At 39.3% G+C, this 16,764-nt stretch overlaps 1 protein-coding gene across 11 annotated transcripts in view; it reads right to left on the bottom strand.

The window, feature by feature from the left end:
* The window catches only part of UNC80 (unc-80 subunit of NALCN channel complex), a 199,204-nt gene that overhangs the window by 26,997 nt on the left and 155,443 nt on the right, over window positions 1-16,764 (bottom strand). For all 11 annotated transcript variants that reach the window (XM_019656896.1, XM_019656903.1, XM_019656897.1 and 8 more), the window contains 8 exons: window positions 16,332-16,428; window positions 14,014-14,184; window positions 10,682-10,774; window positions 9,358-9,393; window positions 8,795-9,013; window positions 3,570-3,770; window positions 1,270-1,393; window positions 180-305 (listed from right to left, as the gene is read on the bottom strand). In XM_019656896.1, the coding sequence (XP_019512441.1) occupies window positions 180-305; window positions 1,270-1,393; window positions 3,570-3,770; window positions 8,795-9,013; window positions 9,358-9,393; window positions 10,682-10,774; window positions 14,014-14,184; window positions 16,332-16,428 (1,067 nt within the window). The remainder of the gene's footprint in view (window positions 1-179; window positions 306-1,269; window positions 1,394-3,569; window positions 3,771-8,794; window positions 9,014-9,357; window positions 9,394-10,681; window positions 10,775-14,013; window positions 14,185-16,331; window positions 16,429-16,764) is intronic.

Here is a 16,764-nt window from a genome sequence, read left to right as displayed (position 1 = left end):
AAGCACAACTTAGGGCCAAGCTCAGGGCTGACGCTCCAAACCTGTAAAAGTTTGGAGATGTTTACACTTCTGTTTCACAGGTTTTGCCCAGCCTTTGCAGAAAACAAAGAGAGAACACCGTGATCAGGTGCCTCAACCAGCAACTTAATGAGCGTGACAAACAGGTAAGGCAGTCACACCTGTATCTGCAATGCTACAAGCCGGACAACAGCTGTGCTGAAGGGCAGAGGTGGTGAGAGATAAGGGCTGAGATGAAGAAGGGGTAATCCATCAGCAACACTGGAAGGTCCTACCACTCCCATCACCTGAAATACAAACAGAGCACATGACCAGCCTTGACTATTGCAATTTCATGCAACCGTAGTAAGGGAGTCTCACTTAATAATAATGATGATGATGATGATAATAATAATAATAATAATAATAATTTGAAGGTTGGGCATGTTACTTTCCATCTGTTCTCATTGCCTTCTTCTGAAGGCGTGTAATGTCTGGAGTCAGATCGAACATTACACTGGATTCAGCCAAGGTTTTGTAGAATGTTGTTTATAGCTAACTATGTAAATAATGAGAGATGAACCAGAAACTATTCTAATCAGGAGGCTGGACATACTTACTTGTAGACTCAAAGGAATGCAGTCAAGATACTTTGATGAAGCAAATACTGACAACAATGATGATGGCAACAGCTCTACTTGCACTAGGCATTCCAGCTACAGTTTTATTGCTCAACTAGTTAAGCAGCAGGTCCTATTCAATGAAATGCTCTAACATGGTTTCCACATTGTACAAAACCTTGTCAGGACCAGACTCTAGATATTACATAAATGATTAAAAAAATTTTTTTCCTTCACATTAATCCTAGACTGGCCAACTCATAGTGTCATTTTGCACTAAAAAAGAAAATCCTCTTTGCATTTTAAACTTTCCCACCCCAGACTACCTCAACTGCTAGCCAATTGTGTAGTCTCCGCCACCCCACTCTCCAACTGGCAGCCCTCAACTCTCAGCGCAACTTGAAGAGGTGAATTGTCAAAGTAGTGCGTGGGAAGCAGCACATCAAACTCCCGTCTGTGTAGGGATGGGCCCCTGGATCTCCCCACGTACCACCTTGAGATGCACCTCACTATTTTCAGTGTCACCTGAGCCGTCTCTTTTCATGGGTAGGTAGGGGCACAAAGTGGTTGACCTGTAAATCTTCGATTCAGAGAAGTCAAAAGCAGAGTTAAACTTTGCAAAATTTCATAAGATTGCCACTTGGCTACTCACCAGATTGACACAGACATTGATCAGTGACCTAAGGTGAGGCAGGAAGGATATGATTGGCTGCCTCTGAAGTGTCAAACAAACCCCTTCAATCAAATTGCTGGCAGGCTCCCACTCAACCTGTCGCCTGGAATACAATATAGGAGCCATTAGCAGCTTGGCTCCCTTCTGGAGACCCATCTGAAACAAGTGAATGAGACAGTGATTCCGACGCCATCTAAGACAGGATGGGAGTCTGAGACAACAAAGTGCTTCACACGGGATGAAGTTTACCCATGTTGTTCCAAAAGTACAGAGCACACTGGGAAAGGAAGAAGATACTGAAAACGTGGCAGAGGCACTCCTGCCCCACTCGACTAATGAGACAAAATCTATTGAAGAAAAAACAGAGATGATGAACGGGTTGCATTTTAAGTTCTCTGGTTTTAACTTTGAGAGAGAGTATGAGACTACCATTTCAGGAAACCCATCACATGGGTAATCACTCCCAATAGAACTACATAATCTGACCCCAGGCTGCCTTTCTGAAATCTACTTAATCCGACTACAGTTGATCTCATCAGCTTTTACACCAGACTGCAACTAATTGGATTTATGTGGTTTAACTCCTGCCAAAAAGATCACATTAGAAAAAAGTAGTGTATTTAAAAAGTGTTCTTTCTTGGCCTCCTAAGATGTGATATTTTTGGGCTACTTTCTTTGGTACTATAACCCAATTAGGCAAACATGGGATTTTCTGTAATAAAAGTCAGTCCTGTCTGCAATTGTCTCAGTACTGCAACAGTCATCCTTGTGGCCCCCAAATGAACAGGTTGGGCTTTACTGATAGCAATACTGTTTCCAAATGTTATACTGGAAACAATTTCTCAGCTTGTATTTCCTAACATAATGGAGTATCTGCAATGACAAAATGGCAGTGTTCATAAATGGGTAAATATTGACATTCCTGATGCCGAAATAACCCACAGGTCAAGTTCAGTCAACATTCCTCTTGATGAATTGAGATCATCTGAAGAAATTAAATCCAAAGCAATCCCAAATTCACAGCATGCACCCTGAGAAAATTGCCTCCCACTGACCAAGTCTATGCATTAATCCAGAAATCTGCTTTTACTAAGTATAATGGTCTTTATAATGGGCTTAGTTATATGACAAATGAGTCACCCTGTGGAGATGGTTAACATCTTTAGATACAAAATCATTTAAGAAAAATAATTTATTTTGACACACACTTGTAAGCCTTATCAGATTGGCCATTTGCCAATAGGCACAATTGTTCCATTGGGACCACTAATGAACATAAGGAGTGCTTTAAGGACAAGCATTTCCAGACCACTAAAATAAATAACCTTGAAATAATGTAATGTATAGGCATTCATCATCATGATACTATAGAATATGGGAACAAACCATCAATTATCAGATTAAAATCTTTCAAATTCTTTTGTATAAATTCAACAACTCCTGATGGCTGCATAAATGAAGAAGAGCATAGGCTAAAGCCTGACAAATTGCATACTAAGCACTACGAAGTCTTAAGACAAGAGTTACATTGATTTGGGGTTTAGTTTAAAAGGACCGAAAATGCAGTCACTAACCCAAACTTAAAATTTCCAAGTTAGTGGGTTTATTAGCATTTATGAGTTGAACTATCTCCTCACTGTGGCTAAGGATTTTCAAACCAGGCTCAGATCCCCAGGTAGGCAGACTGGTTCAGAGAGATCTGCTCAGAGGAAGGCTACTGATGGATATTTCAGGCCACTGAGTGGAGATGAGGTGATAATAATATTCACTTAGTACCATTCAAATCAGATGAAAAGGTGAAAACCAGGTATTTGTTATCAATCCTGGAACCCTTTTAGCTTCTGCTTGGCTGATTACTGTAAAGCTTGGCATTTCTCTAAACTTACCTAAAATACTACATAAAATACAGTATTTCTTGAACATCAAATTAATTTTGCTTCTTTTGTTAGTTGTTTTATTTAGAAGGCATACCCTGCTTTATTTCCAAAGGAACTGAAGGATATACATTGAATTCCTATGTGTGGCAGATCAGAAACATAGTAACTTAGAAAAGAATAGATTTTTCAAGATAAATATATATTTTTAAAGATTATGCTATTTCCTCAAAATATAGACCCTGCTGCTTATGCATTCATACATTTGATTTGCTATGTACATATACCAACAGAAAAATTTCAAGCCACTCAATCAACTCTAGATTGATCCACTACTTAAAAAAAAATGACAAACCCTAACTTTGAGGCTTGAAATATCAGAAGCTGACTAGGAGACATCCTCACCTCAAAGTGGGCATCTTATGAATTTTGTTGAACATTCTATCCAATCTCTTTAAAATGAGGATAAGGGCCGGCCTCACTGCCTCGGCTGTCCAGTCGGTAATGGGTAGCATTTCCATGATGTAGCGTCGTAGCCCACGGCTCTCCATTGTCTGGGTGTCGTATGGGGCCAGCTTCAGAAGGGAGTGTGCAATTTCTGCCAACCTAAAATTAAGCATTTTAGAATAAGCATAGAATGCCACAATAAAAATTTTCCAACACAGCGCCATGCCAATCACCCTCCTCCTAATACACCAACTTCCTGAACTAAGAACATTCTGGCACATTAACTCATAATTTTTAAGTCAACTTAAAAAAAAATCAGGATAAAACAAGGTCCATAAATTTCAATTGATTGATGTTTCTTGTCTTTTTTTTTTTTTTTAAGATTTTATTGGGGAATTGGGGGAGGGGAATAGCACTGGGGAATTGGGGAAGGGGAACAGACAAGTTGCTGTCCTTTTGTTCTTCAGTCCAGTTGTGGAGGACGTCGCTTCACTGGCCCATGTTGGCATTTTCATTGTGCTCTTCCTGGGTGAGTCAGTCGCTCACCGGCCATTGGACGGCAGCTCAGGAAAGCTCACGCCCGCTGGGCCAGCCCCACTGCAGCCTACATAGCTGGTGACTCATGGCAGCCCAGCTCCAGGTTAAGCTGTTGTTCACCATCTTAGCGGTAGAGGGCAGTATCACTGGCCCTCATGTGGGATCCGAACTGGGACCCTGCTGCTCAGAGCTGGCATCCCAAGCCAACTTCTAACCAACGCTCCACTTGGCTGGCCTCTTAAGTCTTTTTAATTTGTAGGTTCCTCCTGGCCTGCTTTTTATTTTGGACATCTTATAATTTATTTGTTGAAGGAATTAGCTCTTTGTCCTGACTCTGGATTTTGCTGGTTAAATCTCCATAGTGTCGTTTAATCTATCCCACTGCTGCCATATTTAATTCAATTGGTAGGTAGATCTAGGGGCCAGGTCAGACTAGGTTTTGATTTTCTGGCAAGTGTCCTTCACAGGTGATGTGCACTTTTATCAGGAGACATGTGACTCCTATTTGTCACATGATTCCTAGTGGTCATTCTTTTAATGTCAGCTGCCGCTAATGATCATTATACAAATCCATTAATTTATTAGAAGGAGTACAATGGTAATAGTGTATCATTCTTCTTCTCATGTATGAACTTCCATCATTTTAATAAGGAGACATTTCTTTTTGATTACTCCAAGAGAGATAGAATTAATGCCTGAAAGGATCTACAGTTTGAGAGCTCCCCAGGCATTCTGGTTTAAGAATCACAGCCATGCCACTGCATCTCTAACACTCCGATTGCTCTACCCCATCTGAGTAGAGCCATGGATGGAGAATTCACTGCTGCACGAGGCAGCTCATCCCATCTTTGGAGGTCTACACTGCAAGAAGTTCTCCATACTAGGTCCTCAAGTTCCCTTCTCCTGTGCTTAGTCTGGAAGCATGAATTCCATCCATTGCCTCCATGGCAACCCTTCATCGTCAAGAAATAGTTCTCTCTTCATCTCTTCTCTCCAGATTGAACATCCACATTGTCCTTCTGGAAATAGTGTGTGAATGTGCATGTTTTAAAGAAATCATTTTAAGGAGTCTGTTCATTCTTTTGTTTATCTCGTTCTCACAAATGTGCCACGCATAAAATAATTCTTTACTTTTCAGGTTGTGTGTGTGACAGATAAATGTATATACCTATATGCACATATTTCTTTTCCCTTATTATTTTATATGTAACATTGAGAAATTATCAATCTATTTTAATCTTGAAAACAATATTTAGAACTGTTTGAGTCATTTTACAGATTATTATCTGAATTTCTCTAATCCCTGGTCATTTTACAAAATGAATTTGCTTTAAGCATAAAACAAAAATTTCCTTTAACACAGTTTTTTCTGCTGTACTATCACATGAATAACCTCTTGGTAAAAAACATTCATTCCTATGATCCTTTCCCAATGAGAACAGAAAAGATATTCCCCTTGAGAGGGAGAGGGAGAAAGGAGAGGGGGAGTTGGAGGGACTAGGGAGGAGAGCATAGGGAGGAGAAAAAGGGAGAGGGAAGGGCAGGCGGAGGGGGCGGGGAGAGAGGATTTGCAGATCTTACTATCTCACCATCCTGCTGCTTTGGCAGCTTGGGGTTGGTCAAATGACGCAATAAACTCCCTTGGGCAGAGACTCTATCTAATCAAGAACGTTTTCTCTGAGCCTTGCAGTCAACAATATATTTTCCAAGTGCAGGCGTACGTGTTGCCTCAATACTGCTTCCTGGCTCTTTGGCTCAAATCAAATACTTCTTGAAAATAACTCTGCTATTTTTTATATCATCACATTCATATATTTTTAAATCAGCCCTCTCTCCTTGAGTGATGCTATGCTATGCATTAGGACGTCAATAAGCACTTATATGCCCACAATTCCAAAATGTATATATTTAGCTCTGACTTCTACATATACCCAAATGTGTATTTAATTTATAAGAGAAAGCCTTAATTATACCCTTTGATTGGTATACAGTCAAAGCATATGGATCTGCCCCTATTCAGCAATACAGAATATCTCTGTTTGGCCAGAGATCATGGCAGGTCCATTTTAATCAAAAGCTTATTGTGAGAAATTGCTTTAATAGAGGACATTTAGTCTATTTCCTGGCAGTAGAAATCTTGCCTACCCCCAATAGATCCAGGCCATGAAATAACTGAGCTCTTGAATGACATTATCTTGGCTCCAGATAGGTTGCTCTTGGCTGAATTGTATTATGACATCATGGTAACTTTCAGTACCAACAGGCATCCATCCGGCCACAGGAAACTGGCACTTTGTCGACTATGGGATGTTGTTGAGGACATTGTTTATCCCACCACTCTTTCCTTTTAACAAACACCAACCAGGAGACATTTCTTCTTCTTTGTATTTTAAAAAAGTAATGTTTTACCAAACACCTGGTTGTCTTTATCTTATCGACACTATGATTTTTTAATTGATCATTTCCCGTTCATTGTTTTGATAACTTAAGATGCTCAAAGTCGAATTTATTGTTCATGAAGTGCATCTAGTATGATCAAGTCATATAGATTTCCTGGACTAATCCTGTCATAACCATAATTATTTACCTGAATTCACCACATTGTTCTGACTCTCTAATTTGCATATTCTATCCCTTTGTATCATGCATTAGTTTTCTAAGTTGCCTCAAGTACTTTGAAAAACGATAAATACATAAATACCCATGTGCTATGTGGTACTTGCAACACTGCGTTATAGTTATTTTCTATGTATGCCTCTTGTATTGAACTGTGATCATGGTGAGGATCAGGACATTATTTTACATTCCCAGGGTCTAGCTTAGTATTTGGATCATTCTTTAATTGGGGGGAGGAGGGGCGCGAGGAGGCAGAACCAGAGGAAACAGGGCATCTATTTCAATGTTTTTATTAACTGTTAAAAAAGTACATTCCAATGTATTTCAAAGTGGTCTAGAGACCCAGGTGGAGGCCTGGCAGTCCATATTTGGATCATTCTCATTAGCATTATTATCTGCTGGACTCTATTAACTAACTTCAAGTCAGGCACCCAGGTAAATCATTTGATCACAGCGCATTCAACCTTTAATAAGGGTTGGACTCTAGAGGGAGCTCCAGGCCTCTCTGACTCATCCTCTCCCCTCCCTCCAAATGCCTTAAAAAAGTATAGACACCCATGGTCAAGTTATGGGACAGTTACTAGCCCATGATCATGACATCCCTTCCCCCCCCATTTCAATCTCTTTCTCTCTCAATATATATCTCTCAATATTTATCTCTCAATCTTTCGGAAATCTTTTCCACTTTCTCCCACAAAATGGCTGTCCGCAGTAGTGATTCTCTGACTCTGGAAATGTGATGTCACTCTGTTCACAGAATTACTTAGACCTGCTAGCCATGATCAGTGGGAAGAGAAGGGGGATGGACTGAATGAAGCACTGGGTTGCTATGGCCACAGGATCTTAACACTCCAAACTTCCTCCCCTTTCCCAGTGTAAGAGCTGAAATTCTCCATGTGAAATAAGCTCTTTCTTATTACTGCACAGTAGGGAGTGTAAAGCTCTGGGATTCTGGGTGTGTCAACAGCTCAGAGAATGTGAAATTAGCCTGGAGCAGAATAAGCCTGTGTTCTCTCTATATTTCTAGCTTTTCCCTCACTTAGTACTTTCCAAAATTTTTAAGGGATAATTTTAAGAGAAAAGAAAACAAAAAAAAAGGTCAATAATTAGGAAGTTGGCATGTTTTGCCAAATTGCAATATTATTTCTGAATGGCTAGAACCTAAGTCTATTTTTAGCTTTATAGATATACTAAACTTTCCAAGTGAATGTTTTGTTACCAATGGAATTTTCCTTTCAAGAAATTTTTATGCCCCTTTACAACTGTTACAAATCTGAATGGAAGTTTCTCTGGAATCATGTTCCTTTTAAGGAATCTGAAAGTACAGACATGGCCTTTATAATTAGAGTAACAATTGAGATGGCATCTCTATTGGAAGAAGGAAAAGATGAGGGCGTAGATATGCAATTCTTGGGTCTCTTCTTGGCACATCAGGAGTTAAAATTTTGAAGTGATGACTGGCATCATCCAGTTCAGAATTTTCACCAGGGCACTGTTTGGAAACATCGGGAGGCTATCATGCACAATTTGCGTAAAGTGTAAAGCGGATCTCAGGCCCAAAATGTGGCTGAGAGCGAAAACCGCTCACTTCCCTTCCTCAGGTAGTGTAGGGGCAGAGCAAGTCCTGGAGCAGAAATTGGTCGTGCATTTTTCATGTAAAATAATAAAGAGGACACATCCAGTTCTTGTGAAAAATCAGTATCTGGGCAGTAAATAGTGCTTGGAAGAAGGCTACTTTTCTAAGAGTTTGGGTGATGACATTTCCCTTTCGCTCTTTTCTTGAGGAGCAACTATAGGGACTGTGCTTTTCTGTCTGTAAGAACACTTTCCCCCCGGACCACCCTGAGATCCTTTTTGATGGCCTTAACATACATTTTCCCAGAGGGCCTTGTATGATATGCATCGAAGCCACAGGAAACAAATCATTCTGAGTATCCCAAGTTCTTATCCTGGAAATCCCTCCTCCCCCATTTCAAACAGATGGCCCCAGCTGTGTCCACACTCAGGGGCAAGACAAAGGAGGCCAGTACCTCATGTGGGACTTCACATCCAGCAGCTCCAGGGCAGTGACCCGTGGCTCCCCCGCCAGGTTTTGTAAGATCTTCAGCCTTGGCCCGCAGTGCTTGTAGAATTCAGTGCAAATATTCAGCAGGGACTCCCGGGGTCTTCTGAACTCCTCCCGAGCAATTCGTTCATCCAGTTCCTCTCTGGGAAGGCCTTGCCCTTCCTCCAGCAAGTGAAGGTTTTCCCTGGGGAATTATAAAAGGTTAACGGGGAGCCTGAAAGGTGTGTGTATGGCAACGCGGAGAAGAGTGTAGCACACTGAAGAAAGATTCCTCACATTATATAAAAGTTAATGAATCAGCGGGGTAGGACCTAGGAAATACTCAGCTGAAGGATAAAGAAAGTTTATCATTCTAGAGGCGATTGCCATCCTAAATTGTAGTGGCATTACTTTAGCTAGTTCCTGAGGATTTACCCAGAAATAATACGCCATCCATTAATTAAATGAAATCTGATGGAACTAACCCCGCTCAAAGGCAATCATCACAAGGTGTCAGAACTAGTAAGAAATTACGGCTGTCTTTCGTACCTGATAAAATGCAGTTTGGCGCCTGGTTCCTGGTACCTGGGAGTCAGAAAAACAATTTTCATAACTATCAGAGCAAGACCAGGGGCCCTTTGGTAGGGTTTCTCAGGGACTTTTCTTATGAAAAGCTCTCAAAGCTATACATTTTTATAAACTCACAAATATACACATACTATCCTAAAATATAGTACCTTTATCTTTCATTTGGCTGCCACACATGCTGCAATTATAGCTGCTATGAAAGTTTCTTTATTGCCATATAATTTGTAGAAAGACAGATATAAAAGCACAAATGAATTCATGGAATATAGCCAAATGAGGAGAATTTTTGAAAACTTTGAAAGTAAAGTGAATGTAAGCTATAGTTTTAATAAACCATGTGCTTTGTTTGTGATCAGAGGAAGAAATATGACTGACTTCTTTTCAGCCATGGAGATTTATTGCTTTATGACTGATTAATAATACAACTTTAGAAGCCTTCTTTTCCATGCACCTTTCATCTAGTAGTCGAGTCTAGCCCCTAAATATCACCTAAACTATAATCACTTTTTTCTCAAAATAAGAAATTGAGGCATGAGTTAACTATCACATCAGGTATTTTATAGTTGAGTTTGGAATTTGTTTTATTTTTAATATAAATGTATGCATATGATGAGCACAAAATTTATATAAATTAACTTTACATAAATTATGATACAGACTTAAAAATGTGCTTCAAGAGAGACTGGAAAATTAGTTTCTCCTTAAGATCTTCCTGCTAAATACTCCACACTGGGAAAAGTGTGGGTGTTAGAGGTTAACACAGACAGAATGAAGCAGGTGAATTTTTAAAGTGTCTGAGTTACACCAAAACAGGGAAGGAGATTCAGTCAAAGACCATGAAAGCATCATTTAAGGACCCAGGTTAGTATGGATGAAATGTCTATGGAAAATCTGTCCAGATGAAAGAAAGTTGACTCCGCATAACTGCCCCGGAATGAGAAACCACCTCCTGATTATTATTGTTTTACTTGCCTTTTTCTTGGAGGCAAATGAAACAACACTGGAATAGTTCAAAGACCACCCAAGAGGCAGAGAACATTTTGTATGTCCATGCAAATAAACTGACACAAATGCCAATTTATGAAGGTCCCTTGGATTTCTCTCTGACATTTTCAAAAGAAGCCTTGGTTATTTCCTTGAACTCTAAACCCTCACCTTCTTTCCTGTTCCTTGGAGATTTTCACACTTAATATTGACTATTTTGAGGATTGGTTTCATTCCCAACAGCCGAGATTCAGGTTGTATGAAATTGAGAGACCACAGAAGAATAAGGCCAGTAAATTACCTGGTGTTCACCCCAGACGACATGGTGTGATTGGCTGTAGTGGTCCCCTTATGACCTTGGTCACACCGACTCATCTGTGGGGCTGTCATGGGCCTGCAGCAATGACAGTAACCACCGCAACAGAAGTAGAAACATTTATGAAATCTTCACTTTATAGAAGCTTACATAAGTTTTAAGTTAGAGTCTCTAAAAGACAGACTATGTAGCTTTGGGCTTTTCTGTCACACTCTTTTGCTGTCTTTGTTCTAAGAGGCACTTTCAAGTTGATTCCCAAGGGTCTATCAGCTCACCATGATTGAAGTTCTTCTATTTGGTTCTGAGTAATAAGCTACGACTCTACAAACCAGACATTTATGAAATCAGACTTCTAAGTCTGTACTGATTGAGTGAAGAGATCACTTATTTTCAGTTCTGCAGGTACCAGGATGTTAACTATTCTAGACAATAAGTAAAAGGTAAAGGTATACACACCATTTTGGCCACCTACACCATAACCAAACACTCTATTTTTTTCTGAGAAACTACAAAGGAACAAAAGAATCTTTCTAGTCAAAATTATACCTCAGACTACCCAGGGAAGTGAGTAAATTAGTGTCTATTACAAGTCAGTAATTAAGATGCTTAGAAATGGATTGGAATCATCTAATTTTATCACTTTCAACATTAGGTAAATTTTGCCTCTGTATCAGCTTTTGAGACATGGAGGTGATGATGCAACTTTTCAAAGCAATTGCTTGTATAAACCCCATAAGGCTTGTTGCTCTGATTTTCTGTGGCTGGAAAGGGAGGAAGCTTTTAACAATCACACCAGACCTTGTCTTTCTGTGCTTTGCTGGGGCGGGCAGAATTTAAAGATGGCAGCAAAACCTTCACCTCTGGGTGTTATTCCAATTATTATGTTGTATTATATGGCAAAAGGGAGATTATCTGGCTAGGCCTAATTTCACCACACCAGCCCTTAAAAAGCAGAGATTTTTCTCTCACTAGGGTCAAAGAGATTCAAAGCATGAGGACTCAAGGTGCCATTGCTAGATGGGAAATAGAGGGGACCGGATAAGAAGGAATGCAGGTGCCTTCTCAAAGCAGAGAGTGGCCCCTGGCTGACAGAAGGAAAAGAAATCTCAGACCTAAAGCTGCATGGTATTGGATTCTGCCAAAACTGTAAAAGAGCTGGGAAGTGGATTTTTCCCCAGGACCTTCAGATGAGAGCCTAGGCTGACATCTTGACTTTGGCCTTGAGCAGAGAGAACAGCTGAGCCTGCCCTGACTTCCAGACGACAGAAACATGAGATAGTAAATGTGTTTTGTCTGAAGCCTCTAAGTTTGTGGTAATGTATTACGTAACGACAGAAAATTAATACTAATGCATTTGTAATAAACTTATTTATGCGTTACCACCTATATAACTGTTACATTTTTTTTCATGAATAAACAAATTAAGAGTGTAGAAGTGAAATGTGATTCTTCTTATCTTCTTTTTGTAAAAGCAGTAAAGCCAAGTTTATTGTGAAAAATTACAACCAACCAGTAAGGCTAGTTTTCCATTCCACCAAAAGAATATGAAATGCACTAGAATATCAAATCCACAGAATTTTAAATGTCAGGGTTCCATCTATAATTCTTTGTGGAGTTTTGGTTATGTCGATTTTGGATAAGTTAATTGATGCATCTTTATAAAAGAGACTAGAAAGGAGGAAAGCACCGATATTGCATAATGTAAGGAGAAATACTAACTAAAGTGGTACTCGGGAAAGTTGGTTGCTCCTCTCTCCTCTGTTTGCAGGAAGGGGCTAGTGACATAACTAGATGGGTGCAGAAAGAAGAGTGTGAGTCTGATATTTCTCCTTTGGATGCTCTTCCTATTGGGACTATCATCAAAGCACTGGACTACTTCCCATGGCAATTTGTCGTGGTTCCCTGTTCCACTGCTTCCCACCTCCTCAGTTTAGGTGCATATGAGCACATAAGCAGCGCTGGTCCACCCAAGCCTTCTGGGCTACATTCTGCCTGCCTAGGTTGCCAAGGTAGCTCATGGTTAGAAACTAAACATGCCGGGGGTGCCAAAAAAAAAAAGTACACATTTTAAGAGATGTTATCTATGTATTCCTTTTCGAAGTTGAATTGAATTATGGCAGCAAGGTGTAGTATGACGTTCACTCAAAAGATGGTGTTAATCAAATGAATGCTAGTGCCATTCATTGTATTACAATTTGAATGCAGTTTTTTTTTTCCTTTCTTAAAATGTGTACACACTTTTTGGCATCCTCTGTATTTCGACTTAATGAATCGCAATCTCACTCCCCCTCTCACTTGCTCGTGCATGCTGAAAAAGTCCTCCCTGGACTGAGGGACTCTGGCCAGCCCGATCATCAATGGAGCAAGATGGGACTGGGGAAGTTGGTGCTTTTGTGGGGGGTACATCATGGGCAGAATTTTAGGTTAAGGGTGTGGCCAAAAGGGAGGAGCAAAGACACCACTCCTTGGAAGAAGGCTTCCTCACCTCCACTCCAGGGAAGAATGTCTCCTCCTATCTAATTAGAACAAAAGTCAATCATTTGCAGAGTGTCTTGCATCCACCTTCCCCGCTCCTATCACTCTATCTTCTGTCTCTGCTCCATGTCCACCCTCCTCCAAATCTGGCCTTTCAATGCCTTCTGCTTCTGTACTCAAGAACTTTGTGACAGGTCTAACTTCTTGGAATTTTGTGTAGGGCTGAACTCTAGTGTCGATTTACCTTTCCAGTCCCCACTCTCCCAGCTCTCTTCTCTCAGCACTATTGAGATTTGTCCCACAGAGAATCTGTTCATTCTAACATTAGAATCACATTTTGTAGTTTGTTTGTCCTGCAGTTCTTGAAATTACTGCAAAAATACAACTCTTTACAAACAATAAAATAATAAAGCCTGCTTAGTTGGCATTGCAGACATTTCACGTTTCATAAAATTAAGAGCTAATAGAAATGTAAATCATATTTTCATATTCACTAAATTGGCCCTTTTATGAAAGATTTGTTTACCACTGGGTTAAAACTGCCACAGATGCTCAACAAGCTACACGTGGATGTACTTGTATGTTTAACAATCATGGTACAATAATAATAATAATTATTGTTATTGTGATAATCGTCATCATAATAATTGTTATTATTCAGAATACTTCACACTATTTATCCAAACAATTTAGGCAGCATGTGCAGTTTTAAGCCATAAATGACTAAGTTTGGGCAGATACCTGTAAATAAAGATTGGGTTTTAGTTCATCTTTTTTCCCTTCATCTTTTCGGTCAATACATAAGAGTTTAAGCCTGTGGACATTTCTGACGACAGGATTACCTGGTGAGGACCTCTACACTGTATAGGAGAGCCTGTAGGGATGTCGCAAGGGCAGCTGTGGCAGCAATCTCCTCTCGGGCAGCAGGCACTGTCTCCACTTGTGATGTCTGCCTCTTTAGTTTTTGTAGGTAACATGGGACTAAAGCTTCCAAGACCATCAACATTTGAAGACTATATTCACAGAGAGAAAACCAAGTCACATTTTACGTTCTACTTTTTTTGGTTGTATCATATTTAGGAGCATGCATAAGTGAAAAGACAAACATTGAAATTTGACGCGGGAAAACTGGCAAGAAAAATAATCAAAACCTGAAACACAAAAGCTCAAAATGATGGAAACTCTACCTGGCAAAGTTTGATATAGGCCAAAATAAAATAAGTCCTCCCAAAAAACCTAATCAATGAGTTAAATCTTTATTATAAATTATATGTGGAAAGAAAATAATCTCAATAAAAATAACTTTCATACAACAAAATAAAAATAAGAAATGAAAAGTTGGAAGTGACTTATTTACAATTTGAAACGATTGATCAAGGAATTAAACTGGTGTAAGGAACTTAGCTTTAGAAAATAATCCCTTAATAAAAATTTATCACTATAGGTATAGTTAGGATGAAGATGTTTCTATTTGTAAAGTCAGAGTCAAAATATATTTGGGGTCAAAATATCCACTGGGTTAAAATAACATAGCTGCAATAGTCATGTCTACATTTTTCTACACTGCTTGATAACCAAAAGTAGGTTTAAGGAGGAATATGAGAGTATGCCAAATTGATGATAAGGAGATTGTGATGACACAGAGAGAATAAAGAATTTGAAGTAATGTGTAAGTCTGCAAACCTAAAGCAATCTTTACATCCCAAGTAGGTTACCTTGTTTTACTTTCAGATCAGCTTTATTTTTCTATCCAGTGCTCCATAAATCATCTGATCTATAGATGTTTCAGGATAGGCTTGACTTTTAGGTTGGAACTGGACTGGTGTGAATGGGCAGATGCAAATTCTCTGGCCTCCCTTATCAAGAGAATCACTGGTCATATTCCTTTTCACTTCAAACTTGAGTCAGAGTCACAACTCACCCCAAGAACAAGAGACCATCAACTGCTCTGGGGAGGCTGGCCAATGGAGGTGACTCTGGTTTGGACCAGAGCTAGAATCGTGGAATTGGGATGATACTCAGACAAGATTTATATTCCTGTGTTTTGTGTGACAGTTCATAGTCTCAATTCTTTGAATTTACATCAGGAAGTCACTAAACTTCCTAGATCTGGCATAACAGAGGAGCCACATCCTAGAACACTTTGTCAGCCCGTACTTCTCTCAAAAGAAGAGAATGCAGAGGCAAAAGCACTAAGACATTTATGGCTAATCCTCAAATTTTCTCAAATGATTTCCTGACCACAGGATTGCCAGGGAAGGAATTACAAATGAGGAAAATAGGAAAACTGAGACAGCTGGCTGTTGTTTGATTCATTCATTCCATAAATGTTTATTGTTGTATCTTCCATGGACTAAAGCACCATGCCGGACACAGGAAGACTTATACAGATATACCAAACATGTGGTAGCATAGAGTCTGGTGCTTTGTTTACAGGTTAGGCATTATATGAAACCATCAAAGTAGACTGAGATGTAGAGAGGGAGAAAGTGCCTAATGTTGATATCATTGGGGAGGCCAAAGGGTTTGTTAATCCAGAATCATGGAACAGTTTAAAGGAATGCTATTCTATTTTTTTTTAAGAATGTACAATACATTGAGGAGGCTATCTGTGGTTCACTTGAATTATTCTCTGCCCTTAGAAGACTTATTTTAATAGAGAGATGACACTGATTTTCATCTCACATATTAGTATATATCTCAGACCTAAGCCAACATCCTGAAATTGGGGTGACACTCTCCATGTAAGTCCTTTGAATTCCTTGCACTTAGCAAAATAACAGGTAACATATATTCTTGCTCTTTGTGAGACAAGAGTTCTTGTTGCTCCTTGAAAGGAGCTTCCTTCAACAGTTTAAATGTCTGTTCTAAAACAGTAATTTGCTATTCATTTGTCTTACATGTGAGGGTATTTTCTAAACAAGGCTAAACATCTCAGCTGCTGCAAAAATTCCAAATTAGGGGATTTCAAATCAGTGAAGATTTACTGTATGTTCTAGTATCTCTGCTATGACAAGTTTCCTAAAATTCAGTTTTTGAAAACTTACTTGCCAGAATGTTACAGTTTGATATTAGCAAACACAATCTTTGTCGTCATTCATTTTTATTTCTTTAGCTGTCTTTACTTGTCACGAGGCACAGAATAAAGGGCTGTCATTACCTTCGGAATGATTCAGGGGCGTATGCCACCACCGTGACACAGAGCTTAATGGCCTCACTGATAGAGAATGTCAGGTCTTCGTTTCCATAGCAAAAATCTGAAGGGACAGAGGGTCAAGGCACACAGTCAGAGTGGATTCTGCCAGGAATAAAGAACTTCTCACTCCTAACATTGTCTTTCCAGTTATATTTTATAGCCATTTCTTTGTCAGACTTTATTACTAAACTGTGAACACTATTATTCTCTTCATCTAAAGGGACTAAAAATTCTGGTTTTCTACTTTTGAATAATCAGATGAAAAATAAAAGCATTTTTTTGGTGGGGTAGTTTTTTTTTTTCTTGTTTTTTTTTTTTTTTTAGTCTCACCTACTAGAGATATCAAAGGGCATTTGGATGGTCAAAAGTCAGTCATGAGACTTTATTTATTTATTTA

The sequence above is a fragment of the Hipposideros armiger genome, unplaced genomic scaffold, assembly GCF_001890085.2.
Source record: "Hipposideros armiger isolate ML-2016 unplaced genomic scaffold, ASM189008v1 scaffold_268, whole genome shotgun sequence".
Lineage (NCBI taxonomy): Eukaryota > Metazoa > Chordata > Mammalia > Chiroptera > Hipposideridae > Hipposideros > Hipposideros armiger.
Note: the sequence above shows the minus strand (reverse complement) of the source record. Positions and strands in the feature narration are given on the sequence as shown.